Consider the following 26,953-nt stretch of genomic DNA (forward strand, 5'->3'; position numbering starts at 1 on the left):
TCTCCATTTGAATCATTCGTTTTCTTTATCTTAATGAGGAAATGGATTTAATTGACTGCAATTTACTTTAAATGAATTCCAAAACGTGCCTGACCCTGTCCTAACCCCACAGCCCAGCTCATTCCTGTTGGATTTAGATGTGCTGTAACCCAGCATTCCAGTCAGAGCACTCCTCAGTGAGTTCCAAAAGATGAAAAAGCAAAGTCATCCCTCACAGGGAGCGCTACATTGTTTTCTGCTATTGTTGCAGCTGATTCTAGGGTTTACTGGGAAGAGAATTAATTGCCTCATCTTCCCAAATTTTGCTTAACCTGTCAGCCAGATGACATTTTTAAGCTGCGACATGTTGCCAGATTTCGCAATTTTCCCACATCGCTTTCCAGAGGCGTGAAAGGGGCGATTTGGGGGCTGATGTAATGGGCTGAGTCTGATTGCGTGAATTATCAGCTCTGAGCTATAGTTTTATTTTTCTTCTACAATTCAAACACGGATTTGGTGTTATATTAGGCAGTTCGCCTACATCAGATTGAAAGCAGCGACATCATGTTTTCTTTTCCCTACAAGGACAGCGGTGATGAAAGGCTGCTGACCCGACAAAGAAAGTAATGATTTCATTTTTGTTGAATGTGTTTTCAACCTGTTGATGTCACCTTACCATTTTTTTCCTCCTCCTTCTTTCTGTAGAGCAAGGCCAAGGAGCTTCCCTTATCAGCCGTCCGTTTCATGGAGGAGCTCGGAGAATGTACTCTAGGGAAGATCTACAAAGGTCATCTGTATCTGCCGGGCATGGACCAGGCCCAGCTTGTGGCCATAAAGACTCTCAAAGACATTTCCAATGCCCAGCAGTGGGCTGACTTCCAGCAAGTAAGAAATGTTTCTAAATTAACCGTTTTTACAACACACATAAAAAATGTATATATATACAATAATGAAGCCGCATCAGTCGTCTTTGTGTAGAGTTGGAAAATAAAATGTACCACTAAAATATCCTATTGCTAAAAACTACATGTGGATGCTTTCTTAGAGGAAAGGCGTCTAGGCCCACAAGATTTCAAGCACGGCTTGTTGTATGTCTATAGAAGGTAGACGCAGTGAAAGATTGGAGACGGCTGAACTGCTCAACTGTAGATGAGTTCTCTGGAAATAGCTCCCAAAATAAACTGTAACTTGGTGGAAGGTTGTCCAGATAAATTTAGATGTGACGGCGGGTTGAGGCAGTCGGCATGTGTAAGACGTAATCCTCACTTTCCGTTTACAGAAAGTGAGGCAGACCTGAACTGTGCCCACATTTTAAAGTGGTACTGCCATCGACTCAATTTCAAAAGTGATCAATGAGCCGTTGTGAAACCAGCTTGGGTGATCTTCTTATAATCACCTGTCAAAGCCACACAGTTTCAGACTCAGTTTCTCCATTAAACTCCCACATCTTTTGTAAATATCCACTTTTCCAGTAAATGTTGAAATCAACCTGCCAGCCACCTTTTTTTGTTTGTTTGTTTCTTTGAAATTCACCGTTATTTATCCAACTTCATCAAAGGAGGCCGCAGTGCTGACCGAGCTTCAGCACCCCAACTTGGTGTGCCTGGTGGGTGTGGTTACCCAGGAGCAGCCGGTCTGCATGCTGTTTGAGTTTCTGCCCCAAGGTGACCTCCACGAGTTCCTCATCATGCGTTCGCCACACTCAGACGTCGGCTGTAGCAGCGATGAGGACGGCACGGTGAAATCCAGCCTGGATCATGGAGATTTTCTGCATATGGCCATACAGGTAGGATCTAAAAACATCCTCGTAGTTGGCTACAAGCGTAGTGGAAGAAGTACTGTTGTGCCTTCCATTTAAACATGAACCATTTACATGAAATGTTGATGATGATCTTAATCGCTCATGTAGAAACTTTGAATTAAAATCAGTGTTTTAATGTCTACCTTTCACTGCTCCTTCAAACATCTTCTAAATATTGTGAACCAGGTGGCTGCTGGGATGGAGTACTTGGCCAGCCACTTCTGCGTTCACAAGGACCTCGCAGCTCGGAACATTTTGGTAGGCGAGCAGCTTCACGTCAAGATTTCTGACCTGGGTCTCTCCAGAGAGATCTACTCCTCAGACTACTACTGCCTCCAGCCTAAAATTGTGCTGCCCATCCGCTGGATGCCCCCTGAGGCCGTCGCTTCGGGAAAGTTCACCACAGACTCGGACATCTGGTCGTTTGGAGTTGTGCTGTGGGAGGTCTTCAGCTACGGGCTACAGCCCTACTATGGTTTCTCGAACCAGGAAGTGATGGAGATGGTGAGAAAGAGGCAGCTGCTGCCCTGCCCCGAAGACTGCCCACCAAGGTATGTTGCAATTACCGGTGCAATATGAGAAGTATACAAGAAGATAGTGCATCCAGCTAATGGTGAAACTCAAGTGTGCAAGTGTCTTTATTGGACTCTGGTATTAGGGTTAGTTTAGTGTATTCAATTCAAATAGAGTTTTAGAAGCAGTCTGATTGTTGCTGTTTGTGGTAATGAAATAACTCTGTTGGCTTTTAGGTTTTATGGTCTGATGACAGAGTGCTGGCAGGAAGGACCAGCACGTCGGCCGCGCTTCAAGGATATTCACGCCCGCCTGCGAGCTTGGGAGGGGTTGTCGTCCCACGCCAGCTCCAGCACGCCCTCTGGAGGAGGAGGCAACGCCACCACTCAGACCACCTCGCTCAGCGCCAGCCCCGTCAGCAACCTTAGCAACCCACGCTATGCTGCCGCCGCCGCCGCGGGGTACCTCTACCCAGCCCAGGCTATTCCCGCGCCGGGACAGATGGGTGCAGTTCCAGCATGGACGCCCATGGCCGTGACCCAAACCCACCAGCGCTTTATCCCAGTCAACGGATACCCAATCCCGCCAGGATACGCAGCATTCCCAGCTCACTTTGCACCCCCAGCTCCGCCTACTAGGGTAATCCAGCACCACCTGCCCCCTCCAAAAAGCCGCTCCCCCAGCAGCGCTAGCGGCTCCACCAGCACGGGTCACGTCAGCGGCGTGCCCTCCACTACGGGCTCCAACCATGACGCCAACACGCCGCTGCTGTCCCACTGCATCATGCCGGGGAGCGGCGGAGGGTCGGCTCAGGTGTACGGACAAATCTCCCAGAAGGGGATGGTGGACCACGTGTCTCAGACGTCAGCACTGCTTACCCCTGACTCTGATGTGCTGATGTACAACGACTCAGTCATCACTGCAGACCTGTAAATATTCAACCTCTTTGAGCTTAGATCCCAGATATGAGACGTTTAGCGCTTCAGCCAGTGGCGCAGCGTCACAGTTCTTCTCTGGTCTTACCGAGACCCAACAGAGATGGAGCGTGCCACACATCTGGGTATCCAAGAAACACTAAGCAGGCTATATAAGCAGCTGTCTGACTCTGTCATGCCTTACTGTTTACAGGAGGCGTACTTACTATCATGGTTTGAAAATGTTATTTTAACCTCTGTGTAAATACAGTACATAGGTCCTGAATGAATGAATGAAATACAAAGATATATATTCAAATGAACTTTTTATTAAGTAAAACACTTTAAAGGTGAAAACATTCTTCCCGTGGCCTTATTCAACAGTTTGTGTTCCAATCAGACAAAAAAAAACTAAACAATTCCCACTCGATGGACTTTTTCCTACAGGATGTCAGGCAGACATGGATATTCATGTGATGACTTTCAGGTGCCTTTTTTTCTAAACTAGTTCATTGGCTTGCTTGTCAACACAAAAAATCAAATATACAAGGGAATTGGAACGGCGAGTAACTTTATAAAAACGATCAACAGTGGCCTGCTCCAATAAATGATGCCTCCTTGGCCCTCATAAACCAATCAGTAACATTTATGTTAGCATGCATAATTCCCATGCTGCCAACAGCTATGAAAGTACTAATGCAGGTGCTAAGAAGTCCCTTTGAGAATGACAGCTGAATGTGTGTTTTGTTTTTTTTTGTTTGTTTATTTTCCAACTTCATCACGCTGTCTGAGACGTCTGCAACAAGAAGACCGGACACAGTGAAGCTAGAAGTTTATCTGATCGGCCTCCCTTTAAGTATCATTTCTTTTCATCATCGCCCCCCAGTTTTGTTTCTCCGGGAGACATCGCATCTAACTTCAGAGCTGGCAAGAGGGCCCCCTGCAGATGAACAAAAGACATCACAAAGCACTCGCTTCCTTCCACAGCTAACCCACACCGTTCTCAGGGCAAACACTTCATTCGCCGCATAATTGATTGGATACAGTCTTTTATGTTTTTTCCGAAAGTTTTTACGGATTTCATTTTGGAGATGGGGAAAAAAAAAGCTCAGCACGTGCAGCTTTTAACAGAAAAAGTACAACCTGAAAAAAAAGTCTGACCGTTTTGTCTGTTTCCCAGTGAAGGATGACGAAGTGTGTGTTTGGTGAGTCTCAGTTTCGTAGCCGCACAAACTATGCCTCAGCCATCCACGATGGTTTATGAGAGGCCAAATATGAAGCTTCTTTCATTCCCTAAAAACAAAAGTCAGAAAACCAGCAGTAATGTGTCAAGTCAACAATCAATGGGTGCGAATGTTCCTGAGTGCATGTTTTAACTACAGCAATAACACATCCGGGTTGTTTTTACTGAGGACATGCAGAGAATAAAGTGCATTTCTGAGTTGTAAAGTAAGTGGACACGTGAAATGTAGCAACAAGAAAAAAGTAGCTGCAAAAATGGCATCACAATCAAATTCAGTTGTCTTTATAAATCCTACTGCTCTTTAGTTTTCCTCAGCATTCAAGTGAGTAGAGGTCAGTAGTGAAGCTGGTTGGCTGTTATTAGCAGCATGAAGGGTGTGCTCTTGTTTCCATGCTATTTGAAATCATTTGAGAGTGTATTTTTCAAATGCCTTTCCTCTCTGTGTGTTTTTGTGATTCTATTTATCTAAAGCAGAGTGAGCTACCTAAGCATCTTTACCCATGAGCCCCAGCAATGTAAATGATGTACGAATACTAACATAGACTGTATATATAAGCTGGACTTTGCTTCCAGATTTAAAAAAGCAAGGCCAACGCAGTCTGCACTGATGGCCAACAGGGGGCGACTCCCCCAGTCCAGTCCACTTCTCACTTGATTTTTGACATCAGTGAAGCCTTATTTAATACAGGACGTTTCTCATTTTGTTAAGGATGCTGTCACTGACAATTGCTAATAAGGCAGAGAATAGTATAAGGCATGGCTACCGTATGAGTGTACAGAGTCTAATAGAATAAAATAATAAAAGTGAAAATGCTCAAGTGAAGGTTTCAACCATTGGGTGCCGTCATTGTGGCTACAGTCATCTTTTTTTATGTAGTCTATGTACTAATATAGCAGTGCACAAACCACTTGTACACAAGACTGTGAATCTTAATCAAGTTTAGGTATTTTTGTATTTGGCAAAAATTCATTATAGTGCCTTTTTTTTGTCTTTTATTGGTAAGAAGAAACAAAAGTATATGTATATTTCAATGCCAGTGTACCCATAACAGGTTTACATGCATATTGATCAAGAGAGGCCTTGGCTTTGTATTTTGTCTGAATATTTTTGCACAGATGTTTTGTATTGCAAAATCATTTATTAAATAATGTTTGGTAAATCCCGCTGCTTCTGTTGTATGATCGATCCGTTTTAAGAATACAGACTTGTAATAGCAATGTGAATCCACTGGGGGCCACCAAATCACCATTTCTGAGAACAGTTTTGAATGTCTTTGCCTTGTAATTGCAGTGACCACTGTTGGCCAAGTGGTGGGGCCCTTTAGCTGTTTGATTACTGTAGTCACAACTGGAAACAGTTGGAAATAATAGTCAAAGATGAAAAAATGGCTCCTGTGTAGCCTTTCCGGGTGTGTGTTTGTCTGCTTCACTTCATTTCTTTCAGGCTCAAATTCAGATCTTTCACCTTGAATTGGGAAAAAAAAAAATAAGTGAACCAGAGTGACTGTCATCCAGCATATGAATGTCATAACAGATGTAATGTTCTACATTTACAGACATACAGACTGTGTCTGCCAGTAAAGTCATACGAGCATGGAGGACATTCCAGGAGAAAGGAGGCTACTCTATGAGAACAGCACAAGATCGTTATTCCATCAGCAGGAGCAGTATCTGCCAGAGCTACAAACTGACCTCCAGCAGGCCGCTGGTGTTGATGTCTCTGACCAGATAATCAGAAACAGACTTATGAAGGCCAGACATCATCTAGTGGGCCCTTTGCTCACTGCTGGCACAGAGGAGTCTGATTAGCATTTGCCTCAGAATACCTGAATTAGCAGGTCCACATCTATTGCTTTTTACAGATGAGAGCAGGTTCACCCTGAGCACATGTGACATACATGAAAGAGCTTGGAGAAGTTGTGGAGGATGTTATGCTGCCTGTAACATTGTTCAGCATAACCGGTTTGCTGGTGGGTCGGTGATGGTCTGTGGAGGCATATTCATGACCTCAACAGGCTCAACCTAGACAACAGGACTCTGAATGCCATTAGGTACCAGGATCAATTGATATCATTGACACTTCACACTTACCTAACCTAAATGTTCTAGAACACCTCTAGGACGTTATGTTTCTGTCCATTCAACGCTGCCAGGTTCAACCTGAGAGCTCAGCTCTGATCTAGGTGTTTTGCTTCATTGCCTTTAAAGGCCTGAAAGGGTTAATGAACTCATGGACCAGAAAATGCTATCAGAATATTTAGTAATGTTTTTCTTCCCTTTTGCAGAGATAAAATATAATTACCAACAAACTAAATAAGTATTCTGTCATTTGAATGAACTAGTCATGCAAAAAACAAACCAAAACTGAAGCTCCATTTTGCAGTGCAGGTGTCCTTTCTTCCCCCTGTCAAGCATGAGCCTGCGAGTGTTCGCGGGAAAAGAGAAGACAGTCGGTCATTAGCAGCAATGCAGACTTTCAGACTGCTCAAAACATTTTCTGGAACAGTTTGTTTTGTGATTGTGTTCTGTGAGCAGCGGTAGCACAGCAGTAAACCCTCACGACTCCTACATCAGACACTCCGCGCTCTGACACCATTTAATGTAATTTCTCCCAAGGCATCAACCAAAACCATTTGCTACGCATGCAAGTGCAACCAAAGAGAGGAGTGCACAGGAAACAGAAGAGAAGAAAGGAGGCATCTGTATTTGATAGAAACCAACATCTGCGCTGATGGGAGATGCCAGCATCATGTCATCCAGAAAACCAATTTGTACATCCAGTACTGGTACACCATGTGCTTGCTGACTGAGCAACTGATGTTGCTATCAAATGCACCCTTTTTAATTCCTAGTCCTTTAATAAAATCCTGTTTACTAGCTTCTGGGTGACTATATTATAGGTGCAAGCAATGGTTATTTTCCATCCATTAGTTTTTTGGGGAAGTTTGCAGCTAATTGTCAGGAAGTTCAATCAACATTTGCCGTAGGGCAGAGTACCATGTGGACATGTGACCGTTCTTGCTAACATTCATGGGTGATTTAGAATCATGGTTCAGAAACATAAAATATCAAAATGAAAATAATGTTCTATTGGGCAGACTTTTCCTACCTAATACTCAAATGTAACCTTCTTATGGAGTGTTGAATTTTACCTCACAAGCTGATTAGGAAAAAAAAACCCTAATCAGTCAACCTTCAATTTGAATCTTTTCACCGTCTTTTCTTTCCTTAAATTCTAAAAAGCTGTTTAATATTGTGTCTGAATGAACTTTATTTTGGCCATTTGTGGGAAGGCAAAACAATATCAAAATATGAGAAATCTGCAGCCAGATTTCTGGCCATCTGTTGAATTCAGTCTATTATTCACTATTTTTTAAGCTTCTTTGTGATTCTTGAGGAAAACATCTGGATATTTAGGTGCTAAATATTCCACATCTTCATTAGCTTTTCTAGAAAGAAGCTGCTGTTTGGTGAACGTAAGAAGCATTTTAATTGCAAACAGCAGCGTGCTTTGGCAAAAACACTGCTATAAGATGAACTGAGCCGCAGAGTCATATGAGAGATCTGACACTAGGGGGCGGACCTCTTGCATATTAACACATAGTAATAGCACATAATTAGTAAGATCAGTTATACTCTCCACCCAGCTGACAATCTCGGGACATGCTGTCTTATTTTAACCGTCTGGTCCCAGTGCAGGGCTCTAATCTATTGTATGAACTGGGACTGACACCTATTTGGTGCAAAACTGCTGTAATGGCACCGACTGTAGGGAAACTGCCATTTTTGGCCCTTCTGTACTGGCTTAAGTTCTCAGCTCTGGAGGTTCCTTTGGAATCTCTGGGAAGTGAGATTGGAGCCAGCCTCAAGTGGCTTTTCTAGGAACTATGGTTTCTGTTGAAGTGAAGACGAAAATATTTTGAATGGTTTAGGGAAATAGTTTTAAACTTTTATTTTATTTTATTTCAACATCTTTTTTTCCCATAGTTTAATGTAATCAGAATCTTAAAAGCGACAAGTAAATCCAGTATGGCGATAGATCTAAAAGACAATATAAAGAGTATAATATTTTTATCTGACATGTAGCAGAGTAGAAGTGCAACCGAAATAATTCAGTTAAAAAAAACAGTACTTATAGCTATTATCTGCCACAGCTATGCAGACAAGAACATGTCTAAATAAACACAAACAAGTCTAGCTGATGCGTGCGACTCGCCCTGATGCTTAAATCTCTTTGGTTCAAAGCCAGAGAAGCAGCTTCCTGCATAACTAAGGATGACCACTCCCTTCGTTACCAAAGAAAGGTGAGCCCTGAGGGTGTTTTCTGCTAAAGAAGCCTCATTTAGCCCCTTTATTTCAGAATGAAATGGGCTGCAATGGGCTTTGAAGATAAAGAAGAGCAGAGGTGTGTATAAGAAAAGCAAGATGAATAGAAGGGGTAGGGAAGCAAGGGATACAGGCAAAGTGCAGTGAATGGCTCTTGAGGTAATGTCTGGCTTAACAGCATTTGAGCAGAGAGATCAAGGTGTATCTGCTTTACCATAAGATTCCTATGGAGACAGCATGTAAACAGTGAGTCAAGAGGGCCTTTTGGTTTTCTTTTGGTTTTCCAGGATGGAATCTAGCATCATCTCATCGCACTGGGAGGGTCAAGATGAGAGAGTAAAGGGATAGGTGTGTTCAAACTACTCATTTAACCACCACTGCAATTGTATGTCCATGAAGCTATCTACCTTGCTGTTAGTAACATCATCTGAAGCACTCACTGTTCAGGTTAAAATGATTCAGTCATTTTAAAAATAAACAGTCCTTATTGTGATACAGATACTCATATACAGTCCTGATCAAAAGTTTAAGACCACTTGAAAAATGGTAAAAAATAAAAAAATAAAAAAAAATCATATTTTGCATTGTTGGATCTTAACAAGGTTCCAAGTAGAGCTTCAACATGCCACAAGAAGAAATGGGAGTGAGACAAAACATTTTGATCAGGACTGTATCTTGAGATTGAAGGTGCAGGCATTAATTAAAATTTGCCTCTGCTGCACATGAATGCCAAAGACTTTTTATATCCTCCGCCTTGGGCGTGCTATGTCTGTGTTTGATCTTTAGCCACATACATAAAGTGTGATTAGGCAGAATGGAGAAGTCCATCTTTGTCAGTTGGGACAAAGATGGGAGCAATGTGGGAGCTTACAGAAACCTCCCGCTATGTAATTTTATTGGTTAAACTCTAAGTTTATGAGAATATATAATTAATATTTTGTTATGTAATATAATTACACACTAATCAATCTGTAGGATGAAGTATATCTGTAGGTACAACACCCTTTCATCTCTCATATAATCTCAAGAAACAACTAACTGTATCTTGAGTTATAAACATAATAGTCTGGTCATTGATGCAGTCTGGGTGACTGGGCACTTAAATGAATCAGCCAGTCTCCAGATACTGTTTTCTGCTTTAAAGTGTGTTTTCCTTTTTTAAATGTTGGTTCCTCTTCTGATGATGCTTCTGGTGTTTCTGCTCTCCTCGTTATTCCCTGTCTTGAGTTCCTCTGTGCATAAGTAGATTTGTCAATCCATGTTCCCCTGTCCGGTTTAGTACTAGTCTTGGCGTACTAGTCCCGCTTTACTTTTTCCTCCTGTGCCTTGTTTTAGTTTCACTTCTGGTTTTTACCCCTCCTTTTTATTCAATCTTTGTTGTCTCGTCACCTTTGCCCTGCTCCAAGCTGTTTTTTTGTTTGTGCTCCCTGTGTGTTGTTCCTCATGCTTGGTTTCTGGATTCCTGTTTAAAGTTTATTACCTCGCCTGCCTTAGCATTTTAGGGCTTGGGTCCTCCCCATCGTGTGTACTTATATCATTGATTGTTCACAGTCCAAATGTAATGTTCCATCCATTCATTCGCTTCCGCTTATCCTTTTCAGGGTCGCGGGGGGCGCTGGAGCCTATCCCAGCTGTCATAGGGCGAGGGGCGGGGTACACCCTGGACAGGTCACCAGTCTGTCGCAGGGCCAACACACAGGGACAGACAACCATTCGCGCACACATTCACTCGCACATTCAAACCTAGTGGCAATTTGGATTATCCAATTAACCTATCCCCACAAGTTGCATGTCTTTGGACGGTGGGAGGAAGCCGGAGTGAACCCACGCAAACACGGGGAGAACATGCAAACTCCACACAGAACTCAGGACCTTCTTGCTGTGCGGCAACAGTGCTAACCACCGTGCCACCGTGCTGCCCCTTAAAATGTAATGTTATTTAGTTTTAATCACACAATCTTGCTATGTCCCTCCTTGGTAATCAAGACAATGATTGAGGCAGGACTTACGGCACAGGACTTTGAGAGCATGCAATTACCTTTCCCAGGTTATTTATTTATTTATTGTAGCAAAAAAAAATTCATGCTGTTTTTCCACTTATTTGTTCTAGTAATGACATGATAATCATCTCTACACCTTTAGTTTACACTTAAAATGTTTTGAGTAAGTATGATTGTTTGGTCAAACCAAAAATAAAATGAATAAATAATGAGATTTAAATGACTAAGGTAGACCAAGTGGATAATTAAACTAGGTGTGTATTAAATGCTACGCTTAGATTTAGTGAAGAAACATCTGTTAGAGGTTAAGAGATAGGTATCTTCACACACACAGCATGTAAAAGTAAAGAGAACGCCTATGTTTATGTGCAGAGACAGCGTGCATAAATAGCTCTGGGATTAAGGTCACAGCCTTTAGCGAGTGACTCACTTATAATGTATACAAATGCACACAAAGACAGATTCATGCATGCATGTTTCTGTGAAAGATCTTTTTTAAGCCACATACTGTACCTGCTTAGAAGATCTGGCTGTAAGTCCTCAGTGATGAAAGTGATGGTAAAGACTTCAATCAACAAAGCATTTATAACTAAGAGATATTTTAGAAAGTTACGTTCATATAAAAAAATCATCAGTCTTGAATATCTCGTAGCTGGCCGTAGCTTTAATAAAAAGTTGGAAAACGGTGATACAGATTCCAGATTGTAGGTGACACTGGAAGAAAGGCTGGAATAAAACTGACCCACTTTGGTGGGGAAAGACGCCTCACCTATAAAAATTCAGTATCAGTGGAAAAGCACTCCATCACCTGTGTTACATATGTGGACTTTGATTACTGAATAAATATCCTGGACAAATGTATATGTATATGTATATGTTGACTTGATCAAAGCATGTCTAAACTGAATCAGCACAAACCGTTTCTACTAAGATCCGGTCTCTATATGGTCTTCCTCCTTCCTCCTCATATGTGTTGGGTTTTTTTTAATTATCATGTACTGTTTACATGTCAAAGTTCTTCGACATTTTTACATGTGAATGCACGTCTCATCTCCTCTCAGTCTCTTGGCCTACACTCACACCCCTTTTCCTCCTTCTTCTCCTTCTCTCCTCTCCAACTCCACTCAGACTTTCTATCTAATAATCCATCCATCTTTGTGCTCGAATGGAGGGCTAATGCTTTCCATCTGTGTGTATCAGTTGTGGGGCTCCAAGGGCAAGGCCTGCCACTCTTTGCCTATTCACCCCGCCCACCCCTCCCATCTCCACTTCAACTCCTTTCTGACAAAACCCTGTCTGGTTCCACTCAGCCCTGAAGTCTAAGATCCCACTCCACGCTGGGGCCCCTCCTGGCCTGAGGCAGCAGGGGGAGGCTGGTCGGGCCCCTGGATCCTGCAGATTCTGAGTCACTGTGAAACGATTCATTTCTTTCCAAACATGCATAAACATACACGACTATTAATATGCTGATGAGAAGCAAAATAAGAGCTTTTTAAAAAAAAAAAAACTATCTGTAGAGCACAAGCTACATATTCAACTTAATGCTGCACCTTTTCTGCTTTTGCAGACTGGAAAAAAAAAACAAAATAACATTTACATATTTAAATATTTACATATTTACATATTTACATAAGGCAAAGGCATAGAGGTTAATTTGGTAAAGAGATTTTCCAACTTGTTTTAAATCACCCTAATAGGAAAAGAAAAAATGCATTTTGTTGGGCATAAAATTCTATATATAAAACGTATTTTATACATATATGTAAAATGTGTAAAACAGATGATCCAAAAACAGTACTGTCCACAGGTGCTGTATGTCTACAGGAAGAAATGACAGTGTTTTTTGTCTAAATCACACTTTTTCTGTCTTCTTCTGGGGCTTCGTGTCTCTGTGATTGTGAATGTGTCAGATGTTATTTTGACTGTGCTCTTATTGAGGGAACAGAATGTTGTGTTCTCAGAATATTTTTACAAATGTGCATGAACAAAATAATTAATCAGTTGTTGTACTGCCACCCACTGGACAGCCAGTGGGTGGCAGTGACTGATGTTAAACTATAACATCAGTGTGTGATAGTTTATATAGTCAGAGACTATTATATTGTCATATTTAAATATATATATATTTTTGTTATTTTATAGTTTTTACACTGCGTATATTATTTATTTGTGTGTCAAATTCATAAGTTAAAATGTCTGTTGTAACAAACTCTTTGAAAAGCACATGTTTAAAAAAATGAAGTTCAGAAATCTTTTTTTCATGCCTAAAGATGAGTACGAATACTTGAGTATGAGTACGAGAAAATCTTGATTGAGGTTGTCATAATTCATGCATGAAAGGGTTTACTGTAAAAAGTACAAATTTTAAACAAACTCTATTTCCAGCACTTCAAAAGGTACTGATCTGCTGCCATTTTGTATCATAGTCATGAGTTTTCACTATAGGACCTCTGACATTTTGGTTAGACAATTTGAAGATGTCAGCATAGACTTTGAGAGATGTGATGAGATTTCTTTCTTCTATTATATGACGTTTTACTGATTAAATAGTCCCTCAGTTAGCCATAATGTTAGAATAAAAAAATGAATGATTTATAATACAATGAACAGCATCTGAAAACCCATTCCACCATTGTTTCCTCATCGACTCATCCCGCTGTCATTCAAAGAAAAAAAGCAGGTTAAGCCCTGCATGGGTGAGCCATCTATCACAGGGACCATCTGAAAACCACTTTTTAATGTTCATTTATATCTGGACTAAATTGACACATACCAGGGATGTAAAACCCGTTTGACATCGTAGGTCCAGACATCGCGCACTTTGATCTCTAGTGGGCTGGACCAGTGAAATTTCCAATTTTTGTCGGCACAAAGAAGTTTAACTACGCATGTTATCTCGGCGATAAAGGAGCACAATTTCTGCAGTACATTTCAGTTTGTCAACATGATAAAGAAATCCTACACAACACAAAGTTTTGATTATATTCACAGAAAATATACTACTTTGTAAAAAAACTAAACAAAACAGAAATTTCTATAGTATACAATTAATAGCCATGAACAGTTCTGTCGTTAATTGTGTATCTATTACTTTAATTACTTTGGTGTAGTAAAGATGGCTATAGAGGAGGTCTTTATCAGTAAGAAAAACTGTAAAACCTGTTTTGAAAATACAGTTAAATGTCCAAAATTCATGTCTTCCTTCCTATTTTCCAAAGCCAACCAGTGAGCCGGATTAGAGTCTTTGCCAGGCTGATTCCGATTCTTATGTGTGATACCCCTGACATGTGCAATGAATCATTTGACCATGGGATAGACCACCCAGTATTTTTCTTAAAGTCTGATTGCACAGAAATCAACCCACTCTCTGTGGGGATAGTTAATGCTTCAGCAGCATGTAATCATGGTGGAGCAATGCAAGTGCCATAAAAGGGAACACTCACCATAATACTCAAAGCAGTTTTAGCTGTTCCTCAGATTTCTAGCTGTGTAGCAAAACTTCAGTCAGAGACTGTAAATGTGTTATTTGCAACAACATTGTCTGGGCTGCAACATTAGCCTTCATTTCAAAAGACAAACAGTGGGCAGCAGGTGTTTTTATGTCAGGTGAAAATGTGTGGCAACAAAAAATATGCATGTTTGTATGGTTAGCATGTCTGGGTGTGATACAACTGTACAGCTCAGTGTTCTGGAAAACGCTCCTTTTTTTATCTGTTCTTGCATCAGTGACAAACGCATTACTGCAGTCCCAACAAAACCGCTTTTGTGGAAAAGCCTTGGTTTGGATTAAAAGCAACGAGTGCGTTTTGGGTACATGGACTTGAAAGGGACCTTGAGCCGAATGTGCAGGATCACCGTGGAGATCAGATGTGTGATTATGATAGGTCTCCCTTTTCCTGGAGATAAAGGCTTGAATGGATGTCTGTCCTCTTTTTTTCTTGATTCTAAAAGAAACAGTTTGACATTTTGGGAAATTGTGTCTGCACAGTAGGGGCCTGTTAGCGATGAATAGGGGAATAGGCTCCCCCGCAACCCGAGTTATGTAAGTGATGGGATGGCTGTACGTATACTGTGCCAGCCTCTCTCTTCACATGTTGCCTCCTGTGAGATTCCTGACACCCCTCCCCCACCCATCACCTTCACTCAATACCAGGTTGAGATGCAAATGAGGAGACTTCACTCAGGCAAGTCTGCTGGACCAGACTGGGTCCAGCTAGTTTGTCCCTGGAGCGTTTCCTGTCTGCTGATGGATGGCTGCCCAGAGACTCCGAGGCTCAAGCTCAGAAGCTGCCAATGAGTTCATGTCAGCTGGAACTCAGAGGTTATTTATGTCTAAAATTCCTTCTGTTTTTACAATTGAGTAATCACCTCGGCGCCATGGTCATCGAGACAGAAAATCAGGTTAGTCGTGGAGGATCTCTCCTCTGCACTTCCATGTTATCAAATGTAATTGGTGCTTAGAGTTCTTGAGAAAGTGGTATCAAGTGTCACATTTTGTCTTACGATGGTCCTGTTGTGCTAATTACTGTTTCCACAGTTAAATTATGAGCCTAAATATGAGCCACAGTGTGTCATAAGTTGAACTGGAAGTTAGCACCAACCCTGAAACATTGCTGCTCCCTTCATCTTTCTGATGAGACCTAAACATCAGATAAATGATGATGTCTTTTTTCCTTAACACGATGATGCTGTTGTCTGAGGCAAAGAGGAGTATGAGGAGCAGCTGTACCCAAAACATTCCCTCCAAGTGGTTTGAGGCGACCCAGGGCCAGCTGGGAAGAGTGCTGCGGTAAGGACACTCATGCAATGATTGATTGATTGATTGATTGGTAATTTATTTCAACATGTGAACAATATACAAGTACATTTAGAAAAGAAATAAGAGAGAAAAAAATACTATACAAATTACATACAAAAAAACATTCTGATTAATTTACATGTTGAAAGGGAGTGGGAAGAAGTATACACTTATTTAATCCCACCCCTGTCCCATAAATTATCAGTGATGTAACACAACCACTGACATGCAGCCTCATACCTCCCATAAGTCACCTTACCATGACTAGTAAACTAAGGTTGATGCTGCATCAGTGTTAATTTACATATTTCATGATTACATTTTTTTTTATATCTTACAGCAGTGACTGATTGTTATTACAGCCAAATTACTGTCAAAATTAAATTAGACTTTCTTCATCAAAGAGATCTTTGTGGAGGCGTCTCCTGCTGCTCCATCCGGAGCAAAAATGGAAAATCGTGATGCAAATTCATTTTATTCAATTTATTACCTAATGACCTAATGTCTTCTGCGTTTCAGTCATTTGGTTAGTTTAATGGGACTCCGCCTTCAGATGAAAACAGAGCAACCTTAACTCTTTGCCATGCTATCAAAGCTTTTCCCCTTTCATCTGTCACCCAGCAAACAAGTCCTTTCTACTTGTATCCACATCCTACACTTAAAGAATGAACTACAATCATTCTGCATCATACATGAGCAGATTTCCTTATAACCTTATGGAAGCCTGAGTATCGCTTGAGGAAGGATCTGTTTATATGTCCAGCTGTTGTCCTGTACTGGTGGACCACGACTCCAGTGTTATATGAAGCTTTTATTGTTTTCAGTCTTTCACTGTAAATATCTTTGTGTTACCAACACCCATGCTTAGTGATTGCAGTGTATGCTCCATTAACTGAATCTGGCTTTGGCTTTATTTACACAGCATGACAAAATCCATTTGTTGTATTTTCTAGTTCCCACGCACCGAGGCACCTACTCTACCAGAACACCATTCTGTATATATGTAGCTGTGTAAGCTCACAGAAGAAGGCTTCAAAGATGGTTTTGGTTTAACCCTTCCACAGGTAATAGCCATGTTTCCTTCTGTTTATATGCCAACAGAAATTTCAGTCAAAGTCTTTGAAGCCAGATGTGGAACCCTACAGTCTTCCTGTTGTGATTAGGACTTTGCTGGATCTCACCCCAAATGTAATTTAATATATTCACAAATCCTGAATCCTGGTCTAATCAGCCTCAGTTTCTCCTCTTCGCCTCCTTTATCATCCCAAACCAGGTGGTTCTGTGGGCCTGTGCTGTAATTAAAAAAGTGCAAATGGGGTAATCCTGTAAAACAAATCCTTCTGTCTCTGTTAATGAAGACCCCCTAACTGCTTTTTTGTGTAATGAAATATTTGTCTGTGAGTAAACCAGCATTGCTCTCTCCAAAGAGACATGCCAGTCAGACAGCCAGTCGGGATTAGCAGTTTCACGGACAGACTGGGCCACTTTTGGCTGAGCTGCAGTCTGAAAACGATCCAAGAGATAAATGTTTAAAAAAGAAAAAGAAAAACAATGTAAGTATGTCAAGCTGGAGTTGTGGTTGCAATTTGTTGTAATAGCTCCGAAATGCTGCCATATTTAAAGGCAGAAAACTATCTGTAACATATATTTAATTTTACCTGTTGAAAAATCAAACACTGACCATTAGAGACACAAAAGATCCAAACCCCAGCGACCAGAATTGAGTGAAAACAAATATTTGTTAAGTGTCCCATCCCATCAAAATGGACACAGCTACAGTTACATACAAACTTTCTTTCCTTGCTTTAATTGAAAAATGTTGTGGTTGGTGAAAGGGCTTGGGATAGGCTTGACAAAACCCAGATTAAATAGATTCAGAGTGATCCATCCCCTTAGGCTTCTTCTTTTGACAATGCATTGCCGATTCATTCCACACCTGTAACTACAGCTCGTGCAATCCAGTGCAACTGCTCCACAGTAGACACTGCATTTGTGGCCCTTTTGATATTTAGTCTTTATTGAACTCAAGCCAAGGAGAGCATTGGTGCCTCCTCTGGATTCAAAAAGAAGTTTGATTGTCTCGCAGGAAAATGACCATACTTCTCACTTGACCTACACTGTGACCTCAGTACATGCTTTTTTTATGAGTTCATGCTATCTCATTGGCAACATCATTATTGTTCATGTTGGAATTCATGGCCATTAAACCAACATTAAAGGAAAGGATGCCTGAGTCAGAGTCAGGCCATGTCCACACTAATACAGTTTTGTTTGAAGACACATCGTTTTCTCTCCGTTTTGGCCTCCCGTCCACGCTGAGACGGTGTTTTCGGTCAAGGAAAACGCAGCGTTTTGAAAACGCTCTCCAAAGCGGATAGATTTGAAAACACAGTTTTTGTGTCACATTGTGGCCATCGAACCGGAGCCTTGAAAACGATGACACATTTTAGTCATGTGATGCAGTCATGTGACCAATTAAACTAAGGTAGCGGAGGGCATTAAACAGCAGTTGTTTTCTTTGCTCTCAAATTTTTTCAGCCCTATTAAAGATTAATATCAGTGCGGTGGATTTCTAACATGCAACACTTCTGAGCTTCACTAAATGCTACAGGTTTGATGACTTCACAGTAGTAAACAGTGAGACACAAGGCTACCTCTATGCTACCCCTCCTAACCCAAAATATATTTGATCTGAAATACTTCAAGCCAATCCATCAGTGATGCCTGTTCAGTGTCCCACTTTATGTTGGTGCAGGATACAAGTACTGTATATTGATATATCTATATATATATCTACACCTTAATGTAGAGTAGTGAATGTACAATGAATTGAAGGCCAATGCATTTTCAAAGCTGCCCTAAGGGATTGTGCAGATGTCCATCCTTGTGTGTGAAATGGAACAGTCCACCTCCTCCTACCTTACATCATTCAGTTTCCCATTTCATCCTCCCATGCCGTTTAAATCTAGACTATTTTCTATACACAAGAGTTGAACTGAAACTGCCAAAAACAAAGAAGAAAAACAAACAAACAAGAATGTATGCAAAACATTCTGATGCTTTCTGTACAATTCTCGGCCAGACCGCCATCTGCACCTACAGTAAACTGATGAACACCTTTTTCCTATTTACGAACCACTTCCTCAGACATTGCTTCTCTTCATTTTGAGTGACTGTTGCTCTTTTTGTACTTTGTCCATTTGTAAAATTGTTTTTAAATGTTTATACTTGATTTTCAGACTGCCTTTTTTGTACATTTAAATTTATAATCAAACAGTTTAAGCTTTCCCTATGGTGTCTTGAAGACCATATTGTTTAAAAGTCTGCAACTGTGTGCTAGCTTTATGATAAGAATTATCAGCCTATATTGATGGTTACAAATTATTGTGTGGGTGTGCATGTGCAATCTTTTATATAAAAAAAAAATTGATATTTTGTAATGTAATATTGGACTGACTTGCTTTGAAATGCCAGGAATTACAAACTCAGATTTATTGATTTGTGAGTAAATGATTATAGATACTCAACAAATACAGACATTTCCCATCACTTAAACCCAAACAGATCCTCAAAGTATAACTGATCAAACTATTGCATTCAATTTGCCTCCGAAACAACAACAACTAAGCTCAAACAACAACTAAGCTCAAACAACAAAAATGAGTAAATAAGATTTTCTATGCAAACTGGGCCTTTTTATCTTTAAAGAAACACCAGTTTTTGGGACAGTGCCCAGCTACATTATAATACACTTATTTTTCCTTTTTTTAAATGAAAATATAATTGGTACCAGGAGTTCTTTGCTATGGATATGAGCAGTTGCTCTAAGAAAAGGCTGGATAGAAAACATACAACTAAAACTATTGCTAAACAGCAAACAGGATTCAGTGCCATGGTCCTAGAGTTTTGAGTTGTGTTTGAGTTTCAAATTTGTGTTCTGAAGATCTTCCTTAGCTTCTATTTTTATTATTTATTACCTGTTTTTACTGTTCATCTTATTTTGAATTTTTCCTCTGTCAAAAGAAAAGAAATCCAAAATATTGAAAGGAATCTATGCTCTTTATTTTGTTCTCATTTTTATGATGATGGGTATGTTGACAGTTGAGGTCAGGCAGGAGTCTCTGGTCTATTATGTTTGTGGACAACATTAAGAAACAGGTGAAAGACGGCCTGTAGCGGTGGAGGAGTGTTCTGGAGAGATGTTGTGTGAATGAGAGGGAGACAGATTTAACAGAGATGCTGCAGGAAGTAGAAGTAATATAGGTGGAGAAATTCAAATACCTGAGGTCAATGAGCCAAAGCAACATTTATGATGTTATTATCATTGTGTAACCACATCATTTCTTTAGGGATTAATACATTTTTCTGATTCTGATTATGTTTTGTTTTTGTCGTCCAGCCACTGATCAGCAACATCAACTCAGCAGAGAAAACTGCTGTTATATTATCAATGTCATCTCATCTGGTTTTATAGGTAAATATAAACTAGATGAGAACTTTAAAGCAATGTTAACAGTTTTTGAGTTTCACGCTGTTGTTATTTTAAATAAATATGTAGGCCAATAAGTACAAAATCCAGAGAGCTACACAACATGGGACGGTTCATTTACAAAGAAGTGGACAATTTTACAGAGCTTCATTAACTCTTCCAGTCACATATCCTGAAAAGGTTGAGTTAAATTGATTGTCCCCGGTGAATGGGAGGTGTCTGTTTACCTCGGAGATTGAGTGGCAGTCCACAGAGAAAAACGTTGGTCAGATCTGTCTTCATCTAATCCCAGCTAACTGAATTTTGTGTTTCTTCAGTGTTTGGCGGCATGATGTCGAGGATGTGCCGCTTCCCAACCACTGATGGGAACCACCTACGAGTGCTGGAGCAGATGGCTGAGAGTGTCCTGTCTCTAAACGTTCCCAGACAGCCTTAGATGTAAACTGGGATGGTTTGCATCAAAGAGTGAAGTTGCAGGAAGGACAGTGAGCACCTTCAAGTCAAGGGCCGTGGTCTTCAGCAAAGAAAGAGCAGAGTCCTGTCTGCAGGTCAGGGATGACTCGCTGCATCAAATGGAGAATTTTGGTACCTCAAGGTCTTATTATTGGCTTCCTGTTAAATCCAGAATTGAATTCAAAATCCTGCTCCTCACATACAAGGTCTTAAATAATCAGGCCCCATCTTATCTTAATGACCTTGTAGTACCATATCACCCTATTAGAGCACTTCGCTCTCGCTCTGCAGGCCTACTTGTTGTTCCTAGAGTATTTAAAAGTAGAATGGGAGGCAGAGCCTTCAGTTTTCAGGCCCCTCTTCTGTGGAACCAGCTTCCAGTTTGGATTCGGGAGACAGACACTATCTCTACTTTCAAGATTAGGCTTAAAACTTTCCTTTTTGCTAAAGCATATAGTTAGGGCTGGACCAGGTGATCCTGAATCCTCCCTTAGTTATGCTGCAATAGACGTAGGCTGCCGGGGGATTCCCATGATGCATTGAGTTTTTCCTTTCCAGTCACCTTTCTCACTCACTATGTATTAACAGACCTCTCTGCATTGAATCATATCTGTTATTAACCTCTGTCTCTCTTCCACAGCATGTCTTTTATCCTGTCTTCCTTCTCTGACCCCAACCGGTCGCAGCAGATGGCCGCCCCTCCCTGAGCCTGGTTCTGCCGGAGGTTTCTTCCTGTTAAAAGGGAGTTTTTCCTTCCCACTGTTGCCAAAGTGCTTGCTCATAGGGGGTCATATGATTGTTGGGTTTTTCTCTGTAGCGCCTTGAGGCGACTTTTGTTGTGATTTGGCGCTATATAAATAAAATTGAATTGAATTGAATTGAATTATTCACAAATGAAGGGAGAACAGAGCGGGAGGTTGACAGACAGATTGGGGCTCTGTTGTTTTGAAGTAAGAGTTAAGCATAAAAGTGAAGCTGTTGATTTATCTGTCAATCTACCTCCCCACCATCAACTATGGTCGTGAGCTTTAGATAGTGACAGAAAGAATGAGATGGCAGATATAAGTGACAAAATAACCCTTCTCTGAAGGGTAGGCAGCCTTTGCCTTTGTGATAGGATGAAGAGTTCAGTCATTGGGGAGGCATTTGGATTAGAGACACTGCTCCTTCACATCGAAAGGAGGCAGCTGATGTGATTCTGGCATGTGATTTGGATGCCTTCTGGACACCACCTGCATGAGGTGTTTTAGGCATGTCCTGGAGGTAGGAGGCCCCAGGGCAAACTGAGGGCTCGGTGGAGAGATTACATTTCACAGTTGGCTTGGAAATAATTCAGTTTTCCCCCAGATGAGCTGGAAGAGGTGGCTGGCAAAAGGGAGGTCTAAGTTTCTCTCCTTAGATTGACCAAACCCATGACTTTGAACGTGGATATATAGGACAGGGAGGATAAATAAAAGGATGTTACATTAAACCAGTGGTTTCCAAACCTTTTTTTTTTTTTTTTTTTTTGCTAGGCCCCTGTTTGTTTTACAAGAAAATCTTCGCAGCCCCCCGGCACAAACACATTCTCAAACCACACACAGCCATTTATTGTTTTCAAACTCCACTGCAGTTTCTTTCACACCTCAAACCTTTAAAAAACCAAAAGCAAACAAATAAAAGTAAACTACAATAAATTACAGGTTGGAACAAAATAAACTAATACCATCTTTATTTTAAGCGTAGTTGTTTCATTCCCCGTTTGTAAGAATAATTTTTCAAAACATGCCTCTCTGTGCAAAGTGGGTTTAAAAACATAAAACGTGATTTGGACAGGGGAAATGGGTTTTGGTTTAGACACAAATACATATGATTTTAAAAAAATCTTCTTGTGATCACACATACTTCTTTTTGTGCCTCTAAAACATCCTCGTTTGTCTTTCCAGAACAGACATATGATGTCGTAACTGTCGGAGCACCGGCCTCTCACTGCCAGGGTTTCTAAAAATGGCGTTCTGAGGAAGCTCATCCAGAAGTTTGAGGAAGCAAAGAAACAGTAAGTTGAGAGTAAAGTCGGGCGTCACATTAGGGCTGGGCGATATGGCCTAAAATCCATATCGCTGTATAATTTGAAGCACGTGCGGTAATGATATATATCAGGAAATATTCTTTTCTTCTGTATAACATATTTTCCACACTATATGGCACACTTAATTAATTTTCTCAAAAATCGAAAGAGTGCCTATGTATGAATTCTGGTTGTGCTTACTGACCTCGAACCGATTTTGGCGTGCAGACATCTGTTACAAAATGTTTTAGTACTACTTTGGTAAGCTGCACTGCTTGATGGATTGTCAGAGCATTACGGCTGCCGTAGTGAGGAGCTTCGCAGAGTAATCTGGGTCCAAAACTCCGTGGGCTTCAGCTCCCAAAGTCGGATGAACACTGAGAGTTAAAAACGGTCTAAATTCTTTCATCTTTAATAAAATCATCAACCTTGCTGCTTTACCAGGTGTAACAATTAAGTTTAACATCCATGCATCAATGAAAACAGAATTTATTAAATTTAACGGAGTTACAAGTTAACAGGAAGTTAGCTTGCTAGTTTCCACCTAAACATTTCATACCATGTTCTGACTGAGAGATTTTTTAAACTAATTAAAACGTACAGCTCTGCTACCACTTCCAACATAAATGAAGACAGAAAAGTAAACAGCAGTGGCGTTTGCAGGGTTACTGAAGTTGGACTACCTGGTATATAATGTTGTGCTACGTGATTGCTAGCGACACAGGTTTGTTAGCATAACATTAGCACAGTGAAGCTGGAGGATGAACGCCAGCTTCACTTTTTTCCACTTGATAAAAGTTAACGTGAGGGATTCTGGTGGTTAGGGACAAATGCAATGGCATAGCGATGACCTCTGCTCCTGTTTTGGGTTTTTATATTTTGCTTTATTCATCTTGTGATTTGTATTTAAACAGTCGTTTTTGGTCATCTTGTTTCTTCAATTTCTGCATTAATACTTCAGTTCCCATTTTATGGCTTCCTCTTAATTTTGCTTTTGTTACTTTTCCAATCAGCGTAAATGAGGAGGAATGGTGAGTCCTTGCACTGCTTTGCTTGTTTTCATTTGACTGAACTAACTTCATTAGAGTTATTTGATATTGTATTTTGCACTATCCTACTGTATATTACTGTAATAGTAGTATTCTTATTGTATATATGGTATATCTTATTCCTCTGTCTCTCTTGCTGCATTGAGTATGTGTATGACTAAAGAATTTCCCTCGGGATAAATAAAGTTCTTCTTATCTTATCCTTAAGATTTGTACAACAAAGTATTTTCAGTTTTAAGCTGGAAGAATGGGGTTTTGCACAGCTTATCATGTTAATGCAAGGAAAAAAGGGCACGTAGCGCATCGGTGATGTGTTCACTAATATAGAACTAAAATGTGTGTTACCTTAAAATGAGCAAATCCTTTGTCACAAAGTTGTATATGAATACTGCTCATTGTATAAATTCAGTCATTTTAAAGTCTATCAAAAACAAGTCAAATCCTGACAATATTAATGAGACGTTTCTAAAATTCTTCTACACAGATGGTCTGAATTTGTGAAGCGAGTGGTATCGCTCTCCGTCCCCGGCAGTCGGCTCCTCCTTGTTTTTTCTAAGCCACGATTAGGCTCGTTGAGAGCAGGCATGTGCATGCAGACAGTGTTTGTTTTTACATCTGGTGGGTAACGTCCCTCCCTATATTTTTGGAACAGTACCTCTGAAGCTTGATTTAGATTTCTGCAGGAAATTTACGTTCTAACTTCAGATGTAACACCTCTTAACACTAAACCGGTCCATTCCACACTGTTGTTTCCAGTTACAGCATATATTTCCTGCTGAAGCATATTTCAGGCATAAGACAGAAACATTACAAAAATATACACCTGCAGGCCACTCTATTGTCTTTATTTGACTAAATGCACTAAATTGCTGCCACAAGCTTTTGAACACATGTACCTAATAAAGTGGCTGGTGAGTGTAAGAGTATCCTCAGTCCCAGCTTGGATAAAGACGTGTCTGTGTGTCTTTGTTCCCTGCAGTAGTGCCCTCTCCAGCTCAGTCATCATCCACATACCCCAGGACACTGTCCGAGCCAAAGAGATCATCGCCCACGTCAACACGCAGAAGACTCAGGTCAGCTATTATGCAGAGGCTATCTCAAGCTGCCAAAGACCAATCGCTCGCCAGTCTGGCTGACAAGGTACTAAAAGTGTTTGACGTTACGTGGGGACGCTTCATATTTCATTCATACCCTCTTCCTTTCAGACCCGTCAGCTGGTGACAGTGTGCGGCTGCAAGCTGCTAGCTTCAGCTATTTAGGCCCTGAACGCAGTACGGGGCGAGTACATCGCAACCAAAGCTTCTCCTTCCGCTGAGTCTGAACAAGTAGTGCTCCGCAATGACCAGGATACGCTGAGAGCAAAGTACAGCGGTCACAACAGCCAGTCGTCACTGCACGTGGACTGGCACGAAGAGGAGTGGGTGAGTTGATCAGCAGTTATTGGCTGTTTTCTGATTCCAGATTTTTTATTTCTTTAGCATGAGAACAGACAAGCTTAGTTTCTTGGCACACATTGTGGATACAGCTTAATATCTTAACTAGACTCTGAACTCTGTTTTTCTTTTCTTGTTGCTTCTTCTTCTTCTTGAGTCATCCCTCTCATGTTGATTTCCAGCTCAGGTCACTCCTTACTTTTAAGAAGTTGGAGGATTCGTGAGCAGATTTTTCCTTCACCATATCAGCCGACTTTATTCTAGAGAAAATACTCTTAAATGACTCTTCTTTAAAAAGTGTTCAGTGTTTTATGTCTGGTCCGTGTGTCATCTTTGTCTTTACAATGTTGCAGCAATACTGTAGTAATGATATGATATGATATACCTTTATTAGTCCCACAAGGGGAAATTTAATTGTTGGTTTAGTGTAAGCTCAGCTTTTTAACTAATGTAAGAAGTGTTATGACTGACTCGTTTTTAATACCTAAATCTGGCCTCAGTGCACAAACCTAAATGAATCGGTACATATGAAAGCGCCCAAGTCACAAGCTGTGTTCAAGGACATGGATAAAACAAAAAGGTTCAAATTTGTGCACAAAAACCCCACAAATCAGTGTCACTGTTTTAAAATCTGCTGCGAGACCGCTCTAAATGTCAGCTTTTTCTTTACGTAAAGACTGGGGTCTGTAACATATCAGCTCGTTTCTTATTTATTAAAGAACATGCCTGACACCAGGCTTTTGAGTTAACGGCTCCATTAGATCTCTGCAAGTATTTTTAAGTATTTTTAGGTTCTTTCCAGCAGGATTTGTGGCTAGTTCTGGAGCTTGACCCTAAAAGATTTCAGTGTGTCGGTGCTTCTGCTTTCCCTGTTGTCCTTCTGTTCCGTCTTTTTTTCTGTTTCTGTCAAATTTAAAAACAACTGCACTCTGAAATACACACTCTTTGCAAGATGTTGTCTAAACTAGTGGTTGGAAGGCATATTTGTGTTTGGTCTCTGATGGTTTATTTACACTTTTTGCAGGCCACGCCCACGGACTACAGAGCCACGATGAGCAACAAAGCCAAGAAGTCTATGGACTTCCTGCTGATGCAGGACACCGCCCCGACGATAGCCACGGACGTGTCACTGCAGTACCGCCTCGACATCGTCTTCTGCCAAACGGTCACCTACACATATTTTAATTATTGAATGTCTGAGCTGATGCGTTTATCCTGCAGTGACTCAGAGTGAAGGAGAAGGCCAAGAAGAAGTGTAAATATCATAAAAGCAAGGAGTTCAGAGCTCTACGACTTAGTGTCTTTATGGTATTTATGTGTGTAATGGAGACCAGGGGTTCCATTACCCTTACTTGTATTTTTATTAATTGACTGACTGATTTGTATTTAAAAACCATAATGAAGAAAAACACACACTGGTTGATTGTGATCTTTATTAGGTTTTTTGGGTTGTTATTTAAGTGACTCGTGAAAGGTGAAGAGACAGGGGGACTGGCCATCCTACCTGTGTCAGGAAAAGAACCCGTGTTAGAGCTGTTCACATTTAAACATTTGTCTGTAACCTAAATTAGTTGTATATGTAAAAAGAGAAGTGTTAACAGTACTCACTTTGTAAAGAGTAAAAGCAGCTCAATCACCTGCTTATGAGCTCCTGGAGCAAACCAATGTGCCAGGCTAGGGGAGTGTGTGTTGGAGTGATTTTGTTAAAAGTTGTCATTATTGTGCTTGGACCTTGTCTTGAACTGTATGTTCAGATATTTTTCTGTTCCTCCCCCACATGTAGGATGTTGGGGATGTTACTAGCTATAGTTTTCAACTGCAGGCACAATCTATGTAAGATTCTGGTTTCCTTATTTGGTAAGGAATGTTCACTTCCTGCCCTTTACAGTACGGGCTCACCATGTAAAT

The 26,953-nt window shown here is 40.7% G+C and overlaps 1 protein-coding gene and 2 long non-coding RNA genes across 7 annotated transcripts in view; 2 read left to right on the forward strand and 1 right to left on the reverse strand.

The window, feature by feature from the left end:
* The window catches only part of LOC309692833 (inactive tyrosine-protein kinase transmembrane receptor ROR1-like), a 137,181-nt gene extending 131,571 nt beyond the window's left edge, over positions 1 to 5,610 (forward strand). The window contains exons 9-12 of the mRNA XM_082511659.1: positions 685 to 864; positions 1,538 to 1,765; positions 1,967 to 2,331; positions 2,530 to 5,610. Coding sequence (XP_082367785.1) covers positions 685 to 864; positions 1,538 to 1,765; positions 1,967 to 2,331; positions 2,530 to 3,226 — 1,470 coding nt within the window. The 3' untranslated portion in view covers positions 3,227 to 5,610. The remainder of the gene's footprint in view (positions 1 to 684; positions 865 to 1,537; positions 1,766 to 1,966; positions 2,332 to 2,529) is intronic.
* Positions 5,381 to 6,935, reverse strand: LOC309692839. The gene is made up of 2 exons (XR_014272485.1): positions 6,810 to 6,935; positions 5,381 to 5,915 (listed from the first exon to the last, which is right to left on the reverse strand). It is a non-coding gene; the product is annotated as an uncharacterized lncRNA (long non-coding RNA).
* Positions 6,936 to 15,462: 8,527 nt separating this feature from the next.
* Positions 15,463 to 26,930, forward strand: LOC309692837. 5 transcript variants are annotated; one of them, XR_014272480.1, is made up of 7 exons: positions 15,463 to 15,565; positions 16,528 to 16,638; positions 20,381 to 20,611; positions 22,442 to 22,551; positions 24,592 to 24,752; positions 24,818 to 25,033; positions 26,070 to 26,930. It is a non-coding gene; the product is annotated as an uncharacterized lncRNA (long non-coding RNA). The 5 variants fall into 5 exon arrangements; XR_014272483.1 differs by lacking the exons at positions 15,463 to 15,565; positions 16,528 to 16,638; positions 20,381 to 20,611; positions 22,442 to 22,551 and adding exons at positions 22,899 to 23,594; positions 24,097 to 24,230; XR_014272481.1 differs by lacking the exons at positions 15,463 to 15,565; positions 16,528 to 16,638; positions 20,381 to 20,611; positions 22,442 to 22,551 and adding an exon at positions 22,899 to 23,594 and having other exon boundaries at positions 24,097 to 24,752.
* Positions 26,931 to 26,953: the final 23 nt, after the last annotated feature.

This window comes from Aulonocara stuartgranti (genome assembly GCF_965226115.1).
Source record: "Aulonocara stuartgranti genome assembly, chromosome: 17".
Classification (NCBI taxonomy): domain Eukaryota; kingdom Metazoa; phylum Chordata; class Actinopteri; order Cichliformes; family Cichlidae; genus Aulonocara; species Aulonocara stuartgranti.